Source organism: Marmota monax, unplaced genomic scaffold (assembly GCF_021218885.2).
Source record: "Marmota monax isolate L192 unplaced genomic scaffold, Marmota_monax_Labrador192_F-V1.1 WCK01_AAM20220418_F8-fsc00019, whole genome shotgun sequence".
Classification (NCBI taxonomy): domain Eukaryota; kingdom Metazoa; phylum Chordata; class Mammalia; order Rodentia; family Sciuridae; genus Marmota; species Marmota monax.
In genome coordinates this window covers 1,988,822-2,004,293 of record NW_026695242.1, presented here as the reverse complement: position 1 = coordinate 2,004,293, position 15,472 = coordinate 1,988,822, and the positions used below count along the sequence as shown (strand labels likewise).

Genomic DNA, 15,472 nt, shown 5'->3' with positions numbered 1-15,472 from the left:
AAAAGATTGATAATACTCAGGAAAAAAATGCCTCAATATTTACTCTGTCTCCCCCTGCCAGCACGGAGATGTGGCCCATGGACCATAGTTCATGAGGTACCGTTATACATCCTCTGATGTGCACATCAGAGCTCATGGTGGAGTTGTATGGTGAGCCACCTACACAACTATACACAGAATGCCTGCTTTTCAAGCGGTTCAGAAAAGGCGTAGACCATTTTCCAGGAAGAAGAACGCAGAGTTTAAGGAGACTACACAATCTTGAAGGTCTCAGTTGCATGGAATTCCTTGAACTTGTCAAGGGGCCTCATATCTATAAATGGTGATTGAGTCTCAACACACTGACTTTTCTCTTTGGTCCTGCCTGTGTCATCAGAGTGTGGCAGGGATGAGTGGAACTGGGTCAGCCTACAACTAGGGGAGAAACTAAGATGCGTGGCGCAGGGGATGGGGCATGGGCTCCATTGCCCACGCGCCTGGATGTGAACCCATCCCTGCCCATCACCTCTGACCCTGGGTAAGTTATGTAACTTCTCCCTGCCTCAGTTTCCTCATCTGCAAAGCAAGGACAATACTCCTACCTGCTCCACGGGTTTGTCATGAAGATTCTTAACACACGCATAAAGAGCTTAGGAGCTACCAGACACTAAGTAAGCCCCAGAGTATCTGTGCAAAAGGAAAAAAAAAAAGTTGTGTTGCGTATGCTTCCACCATCTAATCTGTAGAGTGCAAATTATAAAAATGCCTACATCATAGGATTGTTCTGAGGAGCAAATAACAGTCATCCTAAGGAGCTTAAAACAATGTTTAATGCTCACTAACCTCTCAAAAGAGTCTGTTCCTGCAGCAGTAATTCTGGAGAGAAATGCCAGACCTGAGAGGCTGTGAGAGAATGTTCTGGAATCAACTGCTGTGTTCCAAAGCAAGTGACAGACAGGATGTACCAGAGCCTGGAGGGTCTTTGTTTTGAATGGTTTCCCCGGGAAGGCAGGAAGTAAAGAGCACACAGGCCAACAGGCACCGGTGAGGTTGTGAAGGGAGAAGGGGATCTCTCGCTGGCCAGCTTCTATTTCCACCATTAAGATCCTTTTCAAGCCCTGCCTGGCATTTAAATAGCATCATCCCTGGAGATGGCTGTTTCGGTTTCATTACACTCTGTGTTCGCAGAGTACAAATAGAAACCTTCGTGATTTTATTAGTTTCCATGCAACTCAAGAGAGATTTGCATGATAACATTTCAGCTCCTGACTTAAAGAAGGGATCGATTAAAAAATATAGTGCTTACACTGCCTGTCACTGGGAAATGAAAAGGTTCCCAGAGTTTTAAAAATCTGTCATATCTGGCTCATGCCCATAAATCAAGTATTTGGTTCTGCAGTTGCAATCCCTACTGTCTAAATGTTTAGTTTATTTTGTAATAAATACCTGGAGGGCATTTGCACTCCCAAATGAGGCCTAAGCAACAGCACAGACGATTCTAAACTTCTAGACTGCACTGAGTCCTAAACAATCACCAATTCGCTTAATAACACCCAAAAGCCACTTGGTCCTCGACAGGTCTATGAAGTGTTAACATATTTTATCTGTGACAAGTTAAAACTTAATAGATGGCCCTGGTAGCATAATCAAATGGATATTAGGTAACCTAAGAGCTATTCCAGTAACTTCTCCTGGGCTGGCTGCTTCCAGTTCAGGGGGAATTTTATTTCAGATGGTACCGAGTATTTGAGAAACACCCCTTCAAATACACTTTATTGTTTTCAATACTGGGAATTGAACCCAGAGGCACTTTACCACTGAGTCACATCCCCAGTCCTTGGTATTTTTCATCTTTAAGATAGGGCCTTGCTACGTGGTGGAGGCTGGCCTCAAACTTGCCATCCTCCTGCCTCAGCTTCCCAGGTAGCTAGGATTGCAGGATACACCAGCCCAGCCCAGACTCTCCTGTGCTAAGAAACTGCAGGAATCAGTCCTGCTTTCAGCATCTGGGATGCTCCAGGGAGCATGGCTGAGATGAACAGTCTGTCTCCTGGGCTGCCTTCTGCGGTGAGTTTAGGGGGAAAGCATCAAAGGAGGTTGGTTTGCATGGCCTTCTCTTTAATCAGATGTTTCTTTTCATGCCAACCTCAACAAAGCCAGTCTATCATCATGTCCTATTTATAGTCCATAATCTGAAATGTTTTCAACCTTTATCCCCACACCAAAAATTAAAATTAAAACTTCAGTAGTGTCCTTAGAAGTAACAGCAGAGTCACAAAAACCTATTTCTGAGGTTTCTTTTCTTTTTAATGATAGCTTGGATGGTATTTCCAATGGGGCCTACGTCCTCAGATTGTAATTCTTAAATATGTCACCTCATCAAAGTCAATACTGAAATTTTGGGGACACGTCAATCAAATTCCACTCTTGTGATTTGTAGTAGAACAAAATCTGCTCCCTGGGTCTACTTCCTTGAATAACTCAATCTTTGGATCTTTCAAGGTAAAAATATAACTTGGAAATCTGATTTAGGAAATGGCTTTAGATTGAAATCATTAAATCAAAGAACATTCTATACATGAGAAAACTGAGACCACAAGATAACGACTTGTCTCAGCTTGTCTCAGGCACTATAGATACTATGGCAAAATCAAAAATCCTGCAGTCCCTTAACTTCACTCTAAAAGCAGATGTAAGTTAGGGGTGTAACTCAGGGATGGAGGGCTTATCTAGCATGTATAAGGCCCTAAGTTCTATCCCCATAACTGTGAGAAATAATAGTAATTGTAGTAGTAATAGTAGTAGTAAAAATAAGGGCTGGGGATATAGCTCAGTTGGTAGAGTGCTTGCCTTGCATACACAAGGCCCTGGGTTCGATTCCCAGCACCAATAAATAAATAAACTTAAATGCTTCATTTAAAAAATAATAAATATATAAATAAAATAATAAAATAAATAAACTTAAATGCTTCATTAAAAAAACAAATAAGAGCAGATGCCAGTAAGAGACTCTATAGGCAGAAAGAGGGCCGTTTTGAGTGGCACGGTACCACCTAGCCAACAAGACCAGCTTGGTGCCCTCAAGGGTCTGCAATCCATAAAGGAAGAAAATCAACCTGCTCACCAAAGAAATGGAAGCAGCCCAGTGAAGAATGCAGGAGGACAGGAAATGAGCCCAGAGAGGTCATCTCCAGGAAGGGAAATTTGAAGTAACTTATTTTTCTTTTTTTACTGTATTAAAATACGTGTAACATAAAATTCTACCATTTATTCATTTGTCAGTGTATAGTTTAGTCATGTTAAACACGTTCACAGTGTTATGTGATCTCTCTCCAGAATGTTCTCATTTTTAAAACTGACCTCTACCCCCCTTAAATGACTCCCTATTACCATCTCCCATGGCCCCAGGAACCACAAGGTTCTACTCGCTGATTCTGTGAATCTTCCCACTCTAGGTACTGAGGTGAGGGGCATCTGTCCTTCTGGGCCTGGCTTATTTCACTCAGCCTAATATCCTCTACGTTCAGCCATGTAACACCATATGTCTGAATTTCCTTCTTTCTTAAAGCTAAATAACATCTCAGAACAGCAATGCTGCATTTTGTCAATCCACTCGTCTGTTGATGGACACTCAGGTGGTTTCTTGGAAATACTGCCACTATGAACACGAGTGCACAAATATCCTCTGAGTGTCTGGTTTTTGTTTTGTTGTTTGTTTGTTTGTGGGGTTTTTGTTGTTGTTGTTGTTGTTTTGTTTTGTTTTTTTGATAGGGAAGAGTGGACTTTCTAGATCAGATTATAATTCAATTTTTTAAAGATCTCCATCCTGTTCTCCATAGTGTCTGCACCATTTTGCATTCCTGCCAACAGTGTATAATGGTTCAGTCTCTCTACCTCTTCACCAGCACTTGTGACTTTCAGTTTTTGATAGTAGCTATCTGAATAAGTGTCAAGTGTTTGGTGCTTTTTGTATGTTTTGTTTTTAAAGCCTCTGCATAGCTTGTATTTTCTACAAGGAACATTCACTAAGTACACTCAGAATTAAGGAGTACACTCAGAATTAAGCTTGAAAATATAAAACATTGATGTTGAAAAAAAAATCTTGTGGGAAAATAGGTCACAAATGAATTTAAGAAATGGACTTATTTTTTTTTTTAAAGACTGAAGCAAACTGTTGAGTTCTCTTGTGGGTTCAGCTGGAGACACCATTCCTAGACTCTTCAAGAATCTATCACCTGATCACCTATGGCTGCCACGATCCACAGAAGAAATGGCCATAATTTATGGGCAGCTAACACAATTCCTCTAAGCTCTGGAAGAAAAGTGCTCCCAGGCACACAGAGGAGAAAAACAATGTGTGAAGCTGTGGCCAGTTAATGGTGGGCACAAAAATCCCCACCAGTTGGATAAGCCCTTTCCTCTTCCAAATCATTCCTCCAGGGCTCAGAACCTTCATGTCTGAGTTCTCCATCTCCATCAGATAGCACCCGATGCCTATGTTTTCTCCTTCCAGAGACACAAATGATCCCCCTTCCAAAGCTACATAAAGAAAAAACAGGATTAACTCAGTCACTTCTCTCAAAGATAAGAACAGAAAGCTCCCACTCTCCTATAACAATTCTTCAAAGGTCCCGTAAGCCCTATGGCTCTAAGGTCTGTGCCATGGGGTCACGCAGGCCCACACTACCAGTTAATTAGAACTTCTCCTTTGAAAAGCTAAAAGTTTCTCAAAATGAAACCATTCTGCTCACTGGTCTTTATATAAATCTTCACTCCTTGGAAATGAGCTCATTTGACATGATTTATTCATCAAGATAAAGGTGAAGAGTCTAAAAACAAAACACATGCAATTATATATTTACCCACCCTCTAGCTCTCAGAAGAGAAGCTGCTTTTTTCTTATGTGGCCACCTCCCTCCACTCCCTGCCCTGCCTCACCTTCTCCTCCTACAGGATTTGCTTTCTTTTCTGGTTGCTTTCTGTTTAGAAAATAGGGAGGATGGCCAGAGTAGCACACAGAAGCCCAAGGAGAGAGGAGACATAAAAGAGCTGGAAAAGGACACCTTCAGTTCTTAGGAACAGCTCATTTCAAATGAGGCCAATAGAGGTTCAAGATCGCCATCCATTCTCTCTCCTGTGGGCTCAAAAGAGCCAACACATAGAAAGCAGAGTACAACTCCAGCTTCTTACAAAGGATGCACAACTGGATTCTTGGCATGACCCCTGAGTTACATCTTCCCTTAGCCGAGCCCAAGGCTAAACCGCAAAGGAAGCTAAACATTGGCAATATGGGATATAGGCCACTGGTAAACAAGTGAGTTGATGGTCCAAGGACAGCCAGAATCCTCCATTCACAGCTTCTAACAGACTGAAGAGATCTCAGAGGGCAAACTTTTACACTCAACCATCAGAAGAGGACATTTTCCAAACTTAGAGGCAAGGGAAACCTCACCATCCCAGGGCAAGAGGGAAACCCCGGAGCTAACAGAGAGGAAATGTGCTCTGTATGGGAGTAATAGGTCAAGGTCATCCTGCATCTGAACTACATCATCAACATCTCAACACCACTCAGTCCAGCATCTCCCTGGAATGGATTCAACGTTTGAAATCTATTATCCACCAAGACTCATTCTGTGCCCCAAAGTCAGACCAGAAGCAAAGAGAAAGGAGAAAGATCTTTCCAAGTTCATTCTAAGGTGGGTTGGTCCCCAGTGGAATGGTGGCTTCAGGAGATCATGAACATCCCGATCTCCTCTGGCAGTGGAGCAAGAGGACTCCCAGGACTGGGGAGGAAGTAGAACCCTGGGCCTCCAAGCTCCCTCCCCTCACTGTGTTTCATAACCCCATGTGCCTCTGAATGTGTCACACCAAGCCCAGTCAGTGCTCCACTGACCTACAAATCTCAAGCCCCCAACCTGCAGAAGCTACTCTCCACCCCCACCTCCACCCAACCCCAAGTTCACTCCCAAAGAAAAGGAAAAAGAACTGTCAATTCTCTAAGAGGGAAGAAGACACGGAACAGGAAAACAAGATAAATACTGAACTTAAACTCTTAACCTGAGGTCCCTGAGTGCCATCCCAGCAACCAGCAGCTAACCGACCTTCCAAGGATGTGCAAAGAGGTGGATGCACCTGGGATGAACGGCTTTGTACAGTCAAAAGGGATCCTGGAAAGAACATTATTAGAAATCTTGCCATAAAAATGCTTTTGCAAAAGACATCATGGTCCCAGACAGGAGCAGGGAACACACAGAGACAAACTGCACTTCAAGTCACAAATTTAAAATTCTATTTTTGTTTAAAAATGAAAAAAAAATAGTTCCCCTCTTCAAATGAAAGCAAACTCTGATAACAGGAGGTGGAAGGAAGGGGAGAAGGAATACAGGCTTTTCTGCTAATTCCCTTTAAAATGTTCAAAGGCAGTTGGATCTGGGTCCCCAAGAAAACCTGGGAGAGAGGCCAATGAAATAGCATAAAGAATACGATGTAGGACTAGGGTGTGCCTCAGTGCTAGAGTGCCTGTCTAGCATGCATGAAGCCTTAGGTTCCATCCCCAGCACCGGGGGGACAAAGAAGAAGAAGAGTAGAAAGAAAGCAAGATGTTTTTAGATAATCTGAGCTTTGGCCACGTAAAGAAGCATTAGTCATACAGGTAATGAGATCGTACGCAGAGATGATGCCCAGGCTCGGCCTGACGACATTAAGTGTATCCATTCTGGCCCTGGAGTGCCAATTACATTTCCAAATTGGCAATTAGATATAATGTCCCAAAGACAATTACCAAATAATGCCAAACCCAAAGCAAATTCCATCTCAAAGCAGCCATCCTTTTGAAATGGTCCTTCCAGCCCCTGCCTAAGCAAGTGCCCCAGGTGAATGAAATCTGTCACCCACCGGTCCAGAGAGACACATAGGTGAAATAAAGTATTAAAATCTAGGAATGACTCAAACATTATTTTATCACCAAACCAAGCCATCTGTTTCACCCAGAGCCTCTTCACAGCATCTAACCAGCTACCCCTCCCAAAAGAAAAGCTGAAAATGTATCTGTACCCACCACAGTCCCACCCAGCTCCCAGCTCGCCAGAATGGGGTTTGCAACATCTGTGTGGGGATGTATTTATATGACTCAGCTCCTGTCCTCAAGCCGTCACATGTGTCTATACCCCCATGAGAAGATAACTGGTTTTATCCCTGCTCACTGTCAAACAGGGTCCTGAGAAGCACACAGTGGGAACTGGGTCTGCATGACTTTTTCCCTAGCTCCTGGCTTGATTCCTGGCACACAGTAGGCACTTAATATTCAATGAAAACCAAAACAACAACAACAACAATAATAATAATAATAATAATAGCAACAACAATAACAATGACACCAGAAGACTTATTTGAGGACCTACTTTGGCTGGTGACAATATTCATAGACAAACCCTATCCTGTCTCCTTCCCTTTGACAATGGAACAACATAAAAAGCACATATCAAGAAAAAAGTTCCTGGCAGGAGGAGCTGGGAAAACCCTTGGTACAGTAAGAAAAGAAGCCACTGTCACTGTCATCTGCTGGAATTACTAAGAAATGCAAGGGTGACAACACTGTGGGGGGGGGGGGCTGCTTGTCACCCCCATGCACTCAGTGGTCAGGGGCCTTGGAAGCTGAACCCTCCATTTGGGAAGGCCCACTAGGGTCAATGTGGAAAATAAGGCTGGCAGCTTTGCTGACTTCAAACACTCCAGAGGGCGTGGCCACCCGCTGGCCTCCTGGAGCATGAGCACCAAGCAGCCTGAGCTGCACCACTAGCCTTTCATTTTGTAAGACCATGGTTTGGCGGAGTTGACATCCTGGACTGTGGGAAGCCACGCCCCTCACAGTGTGGAAAACTGGCAAGAAGGAGAGCCCACACACAGATGGGCAACACTCAGACCACACCCTGTATGCTCCAGAATGCTGTTCTGGTCATCGACCCAAACCCAAACCCACCGCGCCTGTGGGTGCCTTGGGAGTGGGCACCCCAACAGTCAGCTTTAGCAATGAAAGCCCAGCCTGTCTGCAGCTCCTCCAAAAGGCCTGAGTGGCTTTTTTCTCCCTGGCTGTCTAGCACAGTCAACCCTCCACTTCTTTTCCCTCTGTGCCACTGAAGAGCTGGGAAATTCCATATTTCACAATAAGCCTATCTTCAGGGATGGGCTGGCTAGAGGCTGAGGAATGAACCAGGTCCTCACTACGCAAAGTGTGCCCCACACAGCGTTAGTACAGCATGCATCTTGCCACAAATGCAGAATCTCAAGTCCTCCAGCCTGGACCTTGTAAATCACTCTGCACTGTGGTGTATGTGTTTGTGTGTGTGTGTGTGTGTGTGTGTGTGTGTGTGTTTTGAATCCAGGGCCTCATGCACACTGGGCAAGGGATCTCCTACTGAGCTACATCCCTAGTTCCTCATTCTCCCTTTGAACAGCCCCGCCCCCCCGCACCAGGTGATTTCTGTGCATATGAAAGTTTGAGAAGCCCAGGACCAGATGCTCTCTCCAGCCCTTGGAAGCAGAGATCTGATATCCCAAATGCAAATTTCCTAGGCCTTCTATCCAGAACACTAGGACACACTGCCTTGGAGGGTAGAAGTCCAAGTTTCCTTCTCTGTATGCTGAGGGTTAGGAATTTACCCACCCAAGAAGCATTTTAAAGAGGGAGACACTTTTCATTGGCTCCTACTATGCACAGAAAGGCAGTGGAAGTTCAAATGTTTCACAGGAAGCTTGACCTTGCTTGAGCCCCAAAGATGTCTCCATGAGGCCCACTGTTTCCAAGAGGCCTGGAGACTTTGGTGTCACAGCACAAACACAGTGCTTTCATCTGAACCACAGAGGCATCCCTCTGGGGGCTCCACAGCTCTGAAGTCCCTGGAAGGTGGTGTTGGCTGCTGTGATTCACAGATTAGCACAGCCATTGCCACTGTGAACCAAGACACCCCAGCTACCCACTTTGGGAAAGAGGTCTTGGCATTGCAATTCAATGACAATTGGTTGGCTTCAGCACCAGGCTTTTTGTGCCCCAGGGATGGAGAGACAGAGACTGACCCAAGGCAAGCGCTTACTCCTTGCTACCAGGCACCCAGTAAACTTTCCTATGCAGGGAGGAGACAGCGGTGAAATTTAGCAAGGGCCCAACTGGTCCTGCCCTTGGAATCTCCTCTTCCCGGGCCAAACACTGGTGTAGCTACTGCTGTCCTCTTTGTGGATATTTAGTAAAATCTTCAGGGCACCTGTAGGTGGGGTCAGCCCACAGCTTGCAAAGAGAAGACTGGGTCCTCAGCACCCTCCTAGAGAGCTATACAGTGCAGTGAGTGACAGTACCTACCCCAAAGGGCTGAGCTCTGTTACAATCGCAATGTGGAGATGAGAAAACTGAGGCACAAAGCACTGAGGTCCTTGCCTGAGGCTGACCCTTGGGCACTGCCTATTGGACCTGATATCTGGGCAGGCTTCTCAAGGTGAGGACAGTTCAGTCAATTTCTCTCCCAGTAGGACTTGCCCATGATGTGATCCCCCAGCAGGGGAGCTCAGCTGTGCCCTAACTGCTGGACATGTTCCCAAGGTAAGCTCAAGGGCAAGTGTTCCATTGAACATACTTAGGGAAACACAGTGCAAGATGCTGTCAAGAAAAATCTTATCTGGATAGAAAGCATCCTGGCCAGGACACAGTTACACCACTGCGGGGGACAGGTCTGGAAGCTCTAGACTTGGGATAACAAGGACAGAATTAGTTCCTCTTCAAGGGTGCCATGCTGGAGAACCATACCTACCCATTGAATGACATAGTGTCCCCCTTCTGCCAGCCCTAATGCTCCAGGACCACCATATCATCCATGCCTGCCAACATCCCCACCATCAACAGGTTAACCATCCTGCCAGGCCTTTATCCACACAGCCTTCCTGGGATGCCCACCCAGCCACAGTCATCCCATATCACCCAAGCCAAAAGCCATCAGCCCAAATCTCAGTCTGACATGAATGGGTTGCTTGACTCAAGACAGTAGACATCTGGCTCCTTTTGTCTCGAAATCACTATTTATTATAGTCTGTGTCCTTCAAGACTCATAGTTCAATAAATCAGAGAGATAATAGGCTCAACGCTTTGTGAAACTGTGGTAGCCCCCTTTACAAGAGGCCATTACTTCTGCTCCTCATAAGAATCCTACAAAGTAAGTATCATGATGTTCCTTTACAGATGGAGAGATCAAGGCTCGACTCGATCACCAGCCTGAGATGCCCTGCTGACGGGTGTGAGATCCACCATTTAACTTGGGTCTGTGTGGCTGCAGTCTGTGACGTTCTAAAGAGTGCATTTCCATAGAGAGAGCCAGGAAAGAGAAGCACAGGCTCCCTGCACAAGGACAGGCCAGCCAGAACTACCCCGTGACTGGGACGGGAGAACTTCTCCATGGCCACCCGCAAGTGATCCAATCAAAGGCGAGTATCTGAAGGTCATTCAGTGCAGCAGTCCCCAGGTGAGGACGAGACCAGGCACAGGGGCCAATCCAGAAAACAGAGTTTCAAGGCACTGAAGCTGCAGCTCTGATTGAATCACCAGGCCAGACCCTGGGTGATTACCAAGCCATAATGGGGTCTGATATTTATATTAGTCACGAGCCTGACGGAGAAAATGTGTTGTTTTCTCAGACACAGCCATGGAGACAACACCTCAATAATTCATTACATGCAGACCTTCCTTGATCAAACCCAAGTGCCTACAAGGGCATCAGCTCAAACTGAGAATATCAGGGAGACTGTGAACAGCCACACACAGGCTCCGGAGCAAACCACAGCTCCATGAGGAAGGGGGCCTCAGCTTCCCCAGATATTTAAAGAGAAGTAGTCTGTGAGCTAGATGAACAGAGGAAGGGAGTAAAGACACAGAAGTGGTTCCAGGCTGAATTCCTAAAGGATTGCTAGAGAACTACAAAACACAGGCAGGACCAGAGATTTTACCCATAATGCCCCTCTCCTTTCCCTCTCCTATGTGGAATCCCAGAGTGGGAAGGGACAGCAGAGCTCACAGATTTCAAACCTCCTATTTGACACACAAGGAAAGACAGAGAGGTTAAAGGACTTCTTCCAAGTTGTGGCCTCATCCAGGCTACAAAACACTAACGTGCTGCCACAAAACATAGTAGCTCCTCTTCACCTTATCTGCAGCTGGACTGGACCTCAAAAATGCCATTTTCAAGTGAGTAGAGAGTTCTGATGAAATCCAATAGGGTAAAAAAAAAAACAGCAATAATGTGAAAAGGTACAACAAAGAGCACACAGTACCAGGATGACCATGCCCAGGTGGCCAGTGGGAGAAAATGTGGCCAAGTTTTCTCTTTTACAACCTTTAAAAACTCTACATTCTACTGTTTTCAAAATGCAAAAGTCATTGGCTCTATGTAAATTGGAGACCAAAGGTACTCATGGGAAGAGACCCCACACTGCACATGCACTGCCTCAAAAATGATGCAGACCCAGACACCAAATGCGTGTGATTTGGAGCACCCTGCTGAAACATCTCTCGCTCTGAATTTCAGATGCTGAAAAGGCTTGCCTTCCTTGGGACTCCACCTCCGCTCAAATCACCATGGGCCTGGATGAAAGTGAGGGAAGGTGAACACATCCAAGGATGGGTAGAACTCTGCAGGAAGCAGCCAAAGTTTGCTTGGAAAAGCCAGCACTAAAATAACTGTTCTCAAGTTAAGTTAAAAACTTTCTTCTGCACCAAGTCTCAACAACACTATCAAATGGCTTGGAAAGCAAAAAAGAAAGAAGGGCCAAAGAATGTGACTGCAAAAAAAAAATGCAGACCCCAATGGTAAAAAGAAAAGCTTAGAAAGGGCCTGATTTGCCATTATTGGTCATGATGAGCTGGCTACACACCATTGCATTGAACAAATCAAGGGGCGGGCGTGTTTTAAAGTGGCCTCAAGATAGAAGAAATAACTTAATCTCATCCTATATTGGCCTCACTTATTTTCAATCAACCAAAACCCATCTCGTCCCAAGTTGCTTGCTTATAGAAACTTGCAGCTATGTGTACTCCGCTGGTCTTAAGGTTGCAAAATACAGCCAAAGATTTACAGATTGTTATTTCTAATGATCATTGCCAAATCCCTATTTTCTTATGAAAAATTACACAAGTCTCGCTTGGTCATCACTTAGGAAAGAATCCTTATGTGAACTATCTGACGAGCATTTCATGACAGACAGGCACTGTGGTAGCATTTACATGTTCCTTAGAGTAAAAAGATTTTAGAAGCGATGTTTAAAACCCAAGGATCACAAAACCAACACATCTTATTCTGACTCATTGAAAAGTTTTCATTCTATCAAAATTGCCCACTTCCTGAAAAACAGAAGGCTGTCAAAAAGTTCACTCAAATCACTCTGTCTGGAGAATATTGTAAATGCATGCAACTGTGAGCTATCATTCCCCTAAGGACAGTGGCTGAATCTCAGTAAAAGGGGAAAAAAATTCCAGAATTGAAGTCTGTCAGGGGGAGGTGGAGGAGAGGAACTGTGTGACTAAGAAGGCTCTGTGAATGAGTGTGTTCCCAGGGGGTGGGCTAGGCAGGGGGCATCTCCAGCACTGGTGCTTAGAATTTTGCTTAATCCAAGGGATTCTTCCAAAGGTGGGAGGTCTTCCTCCTTGACCTCTAATCCAAAGAAAGCTGGATAGCCAACCTCTGGAACCAAGCAGAGAAGTGAGAAGACAAGGAAGAGAATGTTTTTTTTATTTTTCTCCCTTCTTGCAACACACCAGTATTTTCCAAAACACAAACGTGCTGCCACAAAACACAGCTGAGCTCCAGTAGCACCCAACATGATGTATAATTAATGACCGGAGACAGCGCCTGGGTTCGCCCTTGTGTTTGTACAATCAGCCTTCACCTTAGCCCCTGGTTTTCCTCCTTCTGTCCTTAGTGGCCAGGAGGCTGCTAAGAATTGCTGTGCCATATGAAGTTTGAGGGGTCTTGGGATTAACTTTACTAAGAAAGGTGCAAACATTTACAGACCAAGGTGTGTGTCTACTCTACACAGTTCCCCTAGACATCCTCTTCCTCCAAAAACTGTGAGTGTTGTAAAGTCATCTAGAATGGCAATTACTCAAAAAAAAAAAAAAAGGTAGCTCTGTCCCTTTTCCCCATTCTTTCTTCTCTATTCTGCGGTTTTCTATTAAACACTGGCTTATTGCCCCAGCCCTCATCTCCAGCCAGTGGCAGGTGGTGGAGAGAGACACCTCTAAGGTCACGGCCAGGCGGTCATCCTAGCAGCCACACTTCCAAGGTGTAGCGAGCCTGGTGGGCGTCTTTGCCAGGAATAGCCTAAACCACCTGGAGCTCCAGGAAGGGGCTCCGTGAAACCGCGGCCTCCGCGAGCTCTGTGCGGCGGGTGGCCCTAGAGCTCCAGCTCTTTGTTGCTGGTAGCATTTCTGGGGACCCAAAGTGCGTGGCCTGGGGACAGAAGTACAGGGGCAGTCAAAAAAACTTGGGGTGTGGACATGTTCTACAAGAATGTCTAAAGACTAGAGTGGGAGGTGACATCAGATTTGTGACCTCGCCACCTTCCTAAAGTCCCAGCCCTATGGTTGCCTCCAGTTCTGGGATGGATCTCCCCAACTTTCTCTGCCCCCCTCAGGTACCCAGCTTTCTCTAGCCACGTTCCTCCTCCGGGATTCCCTAGTACAAAAGAGTTCCCCCCTTGCCGAGGCACCTTCCCTTCTTTTTGGGGCCCCACGAACTCATCTCTGCAACAGGATCCTGAAGTGCGACTGTGCTCCCCTGGCCCACCGCGAGCACCCGCGCCGCGGCAGGTGAGGGGGGCGGAACATGCACCCAGTGGTCCCATTTCGTTTGTCCCCACCGGACTGGTTCTCCTCACCCTGCACCACAGCACCCGAGAGTCACGTCCCCCACCCCGGCCCCAACCGCAGCCGACTGCAACCCTACAATAAACAAGGGAAAGGATCCGGCGTCCGAGTCCCGAAGCGCACCGGTTGCGGACAACTCCTCACCCCCCAGCGCGCTCCGATCGGAGGGCGCAGGGACAGCAGTGGGAAGGGAAGGCGAGGAAAGGAAAGCAGGCAGGGTTGGAGGGAGGCACTGAGCCCTGCGGAGCGAGGAGGTGGGTTGCAGGGGATGCGGGGAAGCGGCGGGGCTGGCGCAGGGGGTGGGCGCCCGGGGCGCGCTTACCTTCGTCTTGCCCCCGCAGTGGCAGCAAACGGTCCACAGGTACTTGAGCGTCCGCCAGAGCAAGATGATGAAGAGGCCACCGAAGAAAGTCACCATGGAGGAGGCCAGGAAAGCCCACCACATGCGTTGGCCCCGGCTGTCGCACGGCACCTCCATGGTCACCGGGATGATGAGCGCATCCATCTTGGGCTCGTGGACCGAGGACGAGGAGGAAGAGGAGGAGGAGGAAGAAGAGGAGGAGGAGGAGGAGGACGCGTCTAGGCTGAGATGGTTCGCGTGGATATTGCTACTCATTCTAAGACCGCTGCCTCCGCCGCCGCCGCCGCCGCTGCTGCTGCCGCCGCCGCCACCATTTGCCATAGCTAGCAACGGGCGGCCGGCGCAGGGGCTCGGGGGAGCTCCTCCCGCCGCCAGCGCCACCCCGAACACCCATCAACAGCCATGTTGCTGCTACTGCTACCGCCGCCGCCGCCAAGCGCTGGGAGGGGGGCGGGGAGGCGCCTGGGCTAGGGGCGCTGTGCGCGACCTGGCTGGGTGCGCGGAGATATATACAGCTAGTCGCCGCGCCCGCCCTCCCCCGCCGCCGGCCCGCCCGGGGGGAGGGGATGGAGCGCGCGGGCGGCTCCCCCTCCCCGGCCCGCGCCCCGCTCACCCCGGGCTGCGCTGGCCCGAGCGCCCAGAACCAGGGAACGCCGCGGGCCGTCCGCGCCCGGGGTCTCTGCCGCCCCCGGGCCCGCCCGGGCTCCGCGCGCAGGCCCGGGTGCCCTGGGCGCCGCGCCGCCCGCCGTGCGCCAAGCGTGTGCGCTGCGCTCAGGCCGGGGACCCCCCTCCCCGCACGCCTCTCGCGCCGCTAACTAGCCGCTCTTGGCTTATTAAGCGGCACCTCGTTAATAATATAGAATCGGCCCCCGGCGCCCCAGCGCCAGCCTGCCTTCCCGGCTGCGCTTGGCTCCTAATCGCCGCCCCTGTGCGAGCCGGGCCGCCGCCTCCTGCTAGCCCATGCTCCCTGGACCCCGAGTCGTGTCTCCAAGACGCTGAGCCTCCTATGCCTCCGCTCTCTCTTCCTTCTTGCCTCCTCCGGCTCCTCCTCGTCACCGTCCTCGCTGCCCGATCCTCTTCGGCGCGCGCCCCGCGCTCCCCGCAGCCGCCAGCAGTGGCAGCTGCAGCAACTGGAGCGGGCGCGGGCTCAGGCCGCCCGAAGCGGGAGGGGAGGAGGCTCAGCGCGCTGGCTCGCTTGGGCTTGGAGCTGGGCAAAGGCAGGCAGGCCCCTTCGC

General features: G+C 48.3%; 1 protein-coding gene across 17 annotated transcripts in view; it reads right to left on the bottom strand.

The window, feature by feature from the left end:
* Positions 1-14,728, bottom strand: part of Kcnma1 (potassium calcium-activated channel subfamily M alpha 1) — a 715,498-nt gene extending 700,770 nt beyond the window's left edge. For 8 of the 17 annotated variants that reach the window (XM_058577964.1, XM_058577966.1, XM_058577967.1 and 5 more), the window contains exon 1: positions 14,199-14,727. In XM_058577964.1, coding sequence (XP_058433947.1) covers positions 14,199-14,558 — 360 coding nt within the window. In that variant the 5' untranslated portion in view covers positions 14,559-14,727. Of the gene's footprint in view, positions 1-14,198 lie in introns of all 17 variants that reach the window. The other 9 variants (XM_058577957.1, XM_058577958.1, XM_058577961.1 and 6 more) reach the window with 3 other exon arrangements.
* Positions 14,729-15,472: the final 744 nt, after the last annotated feature.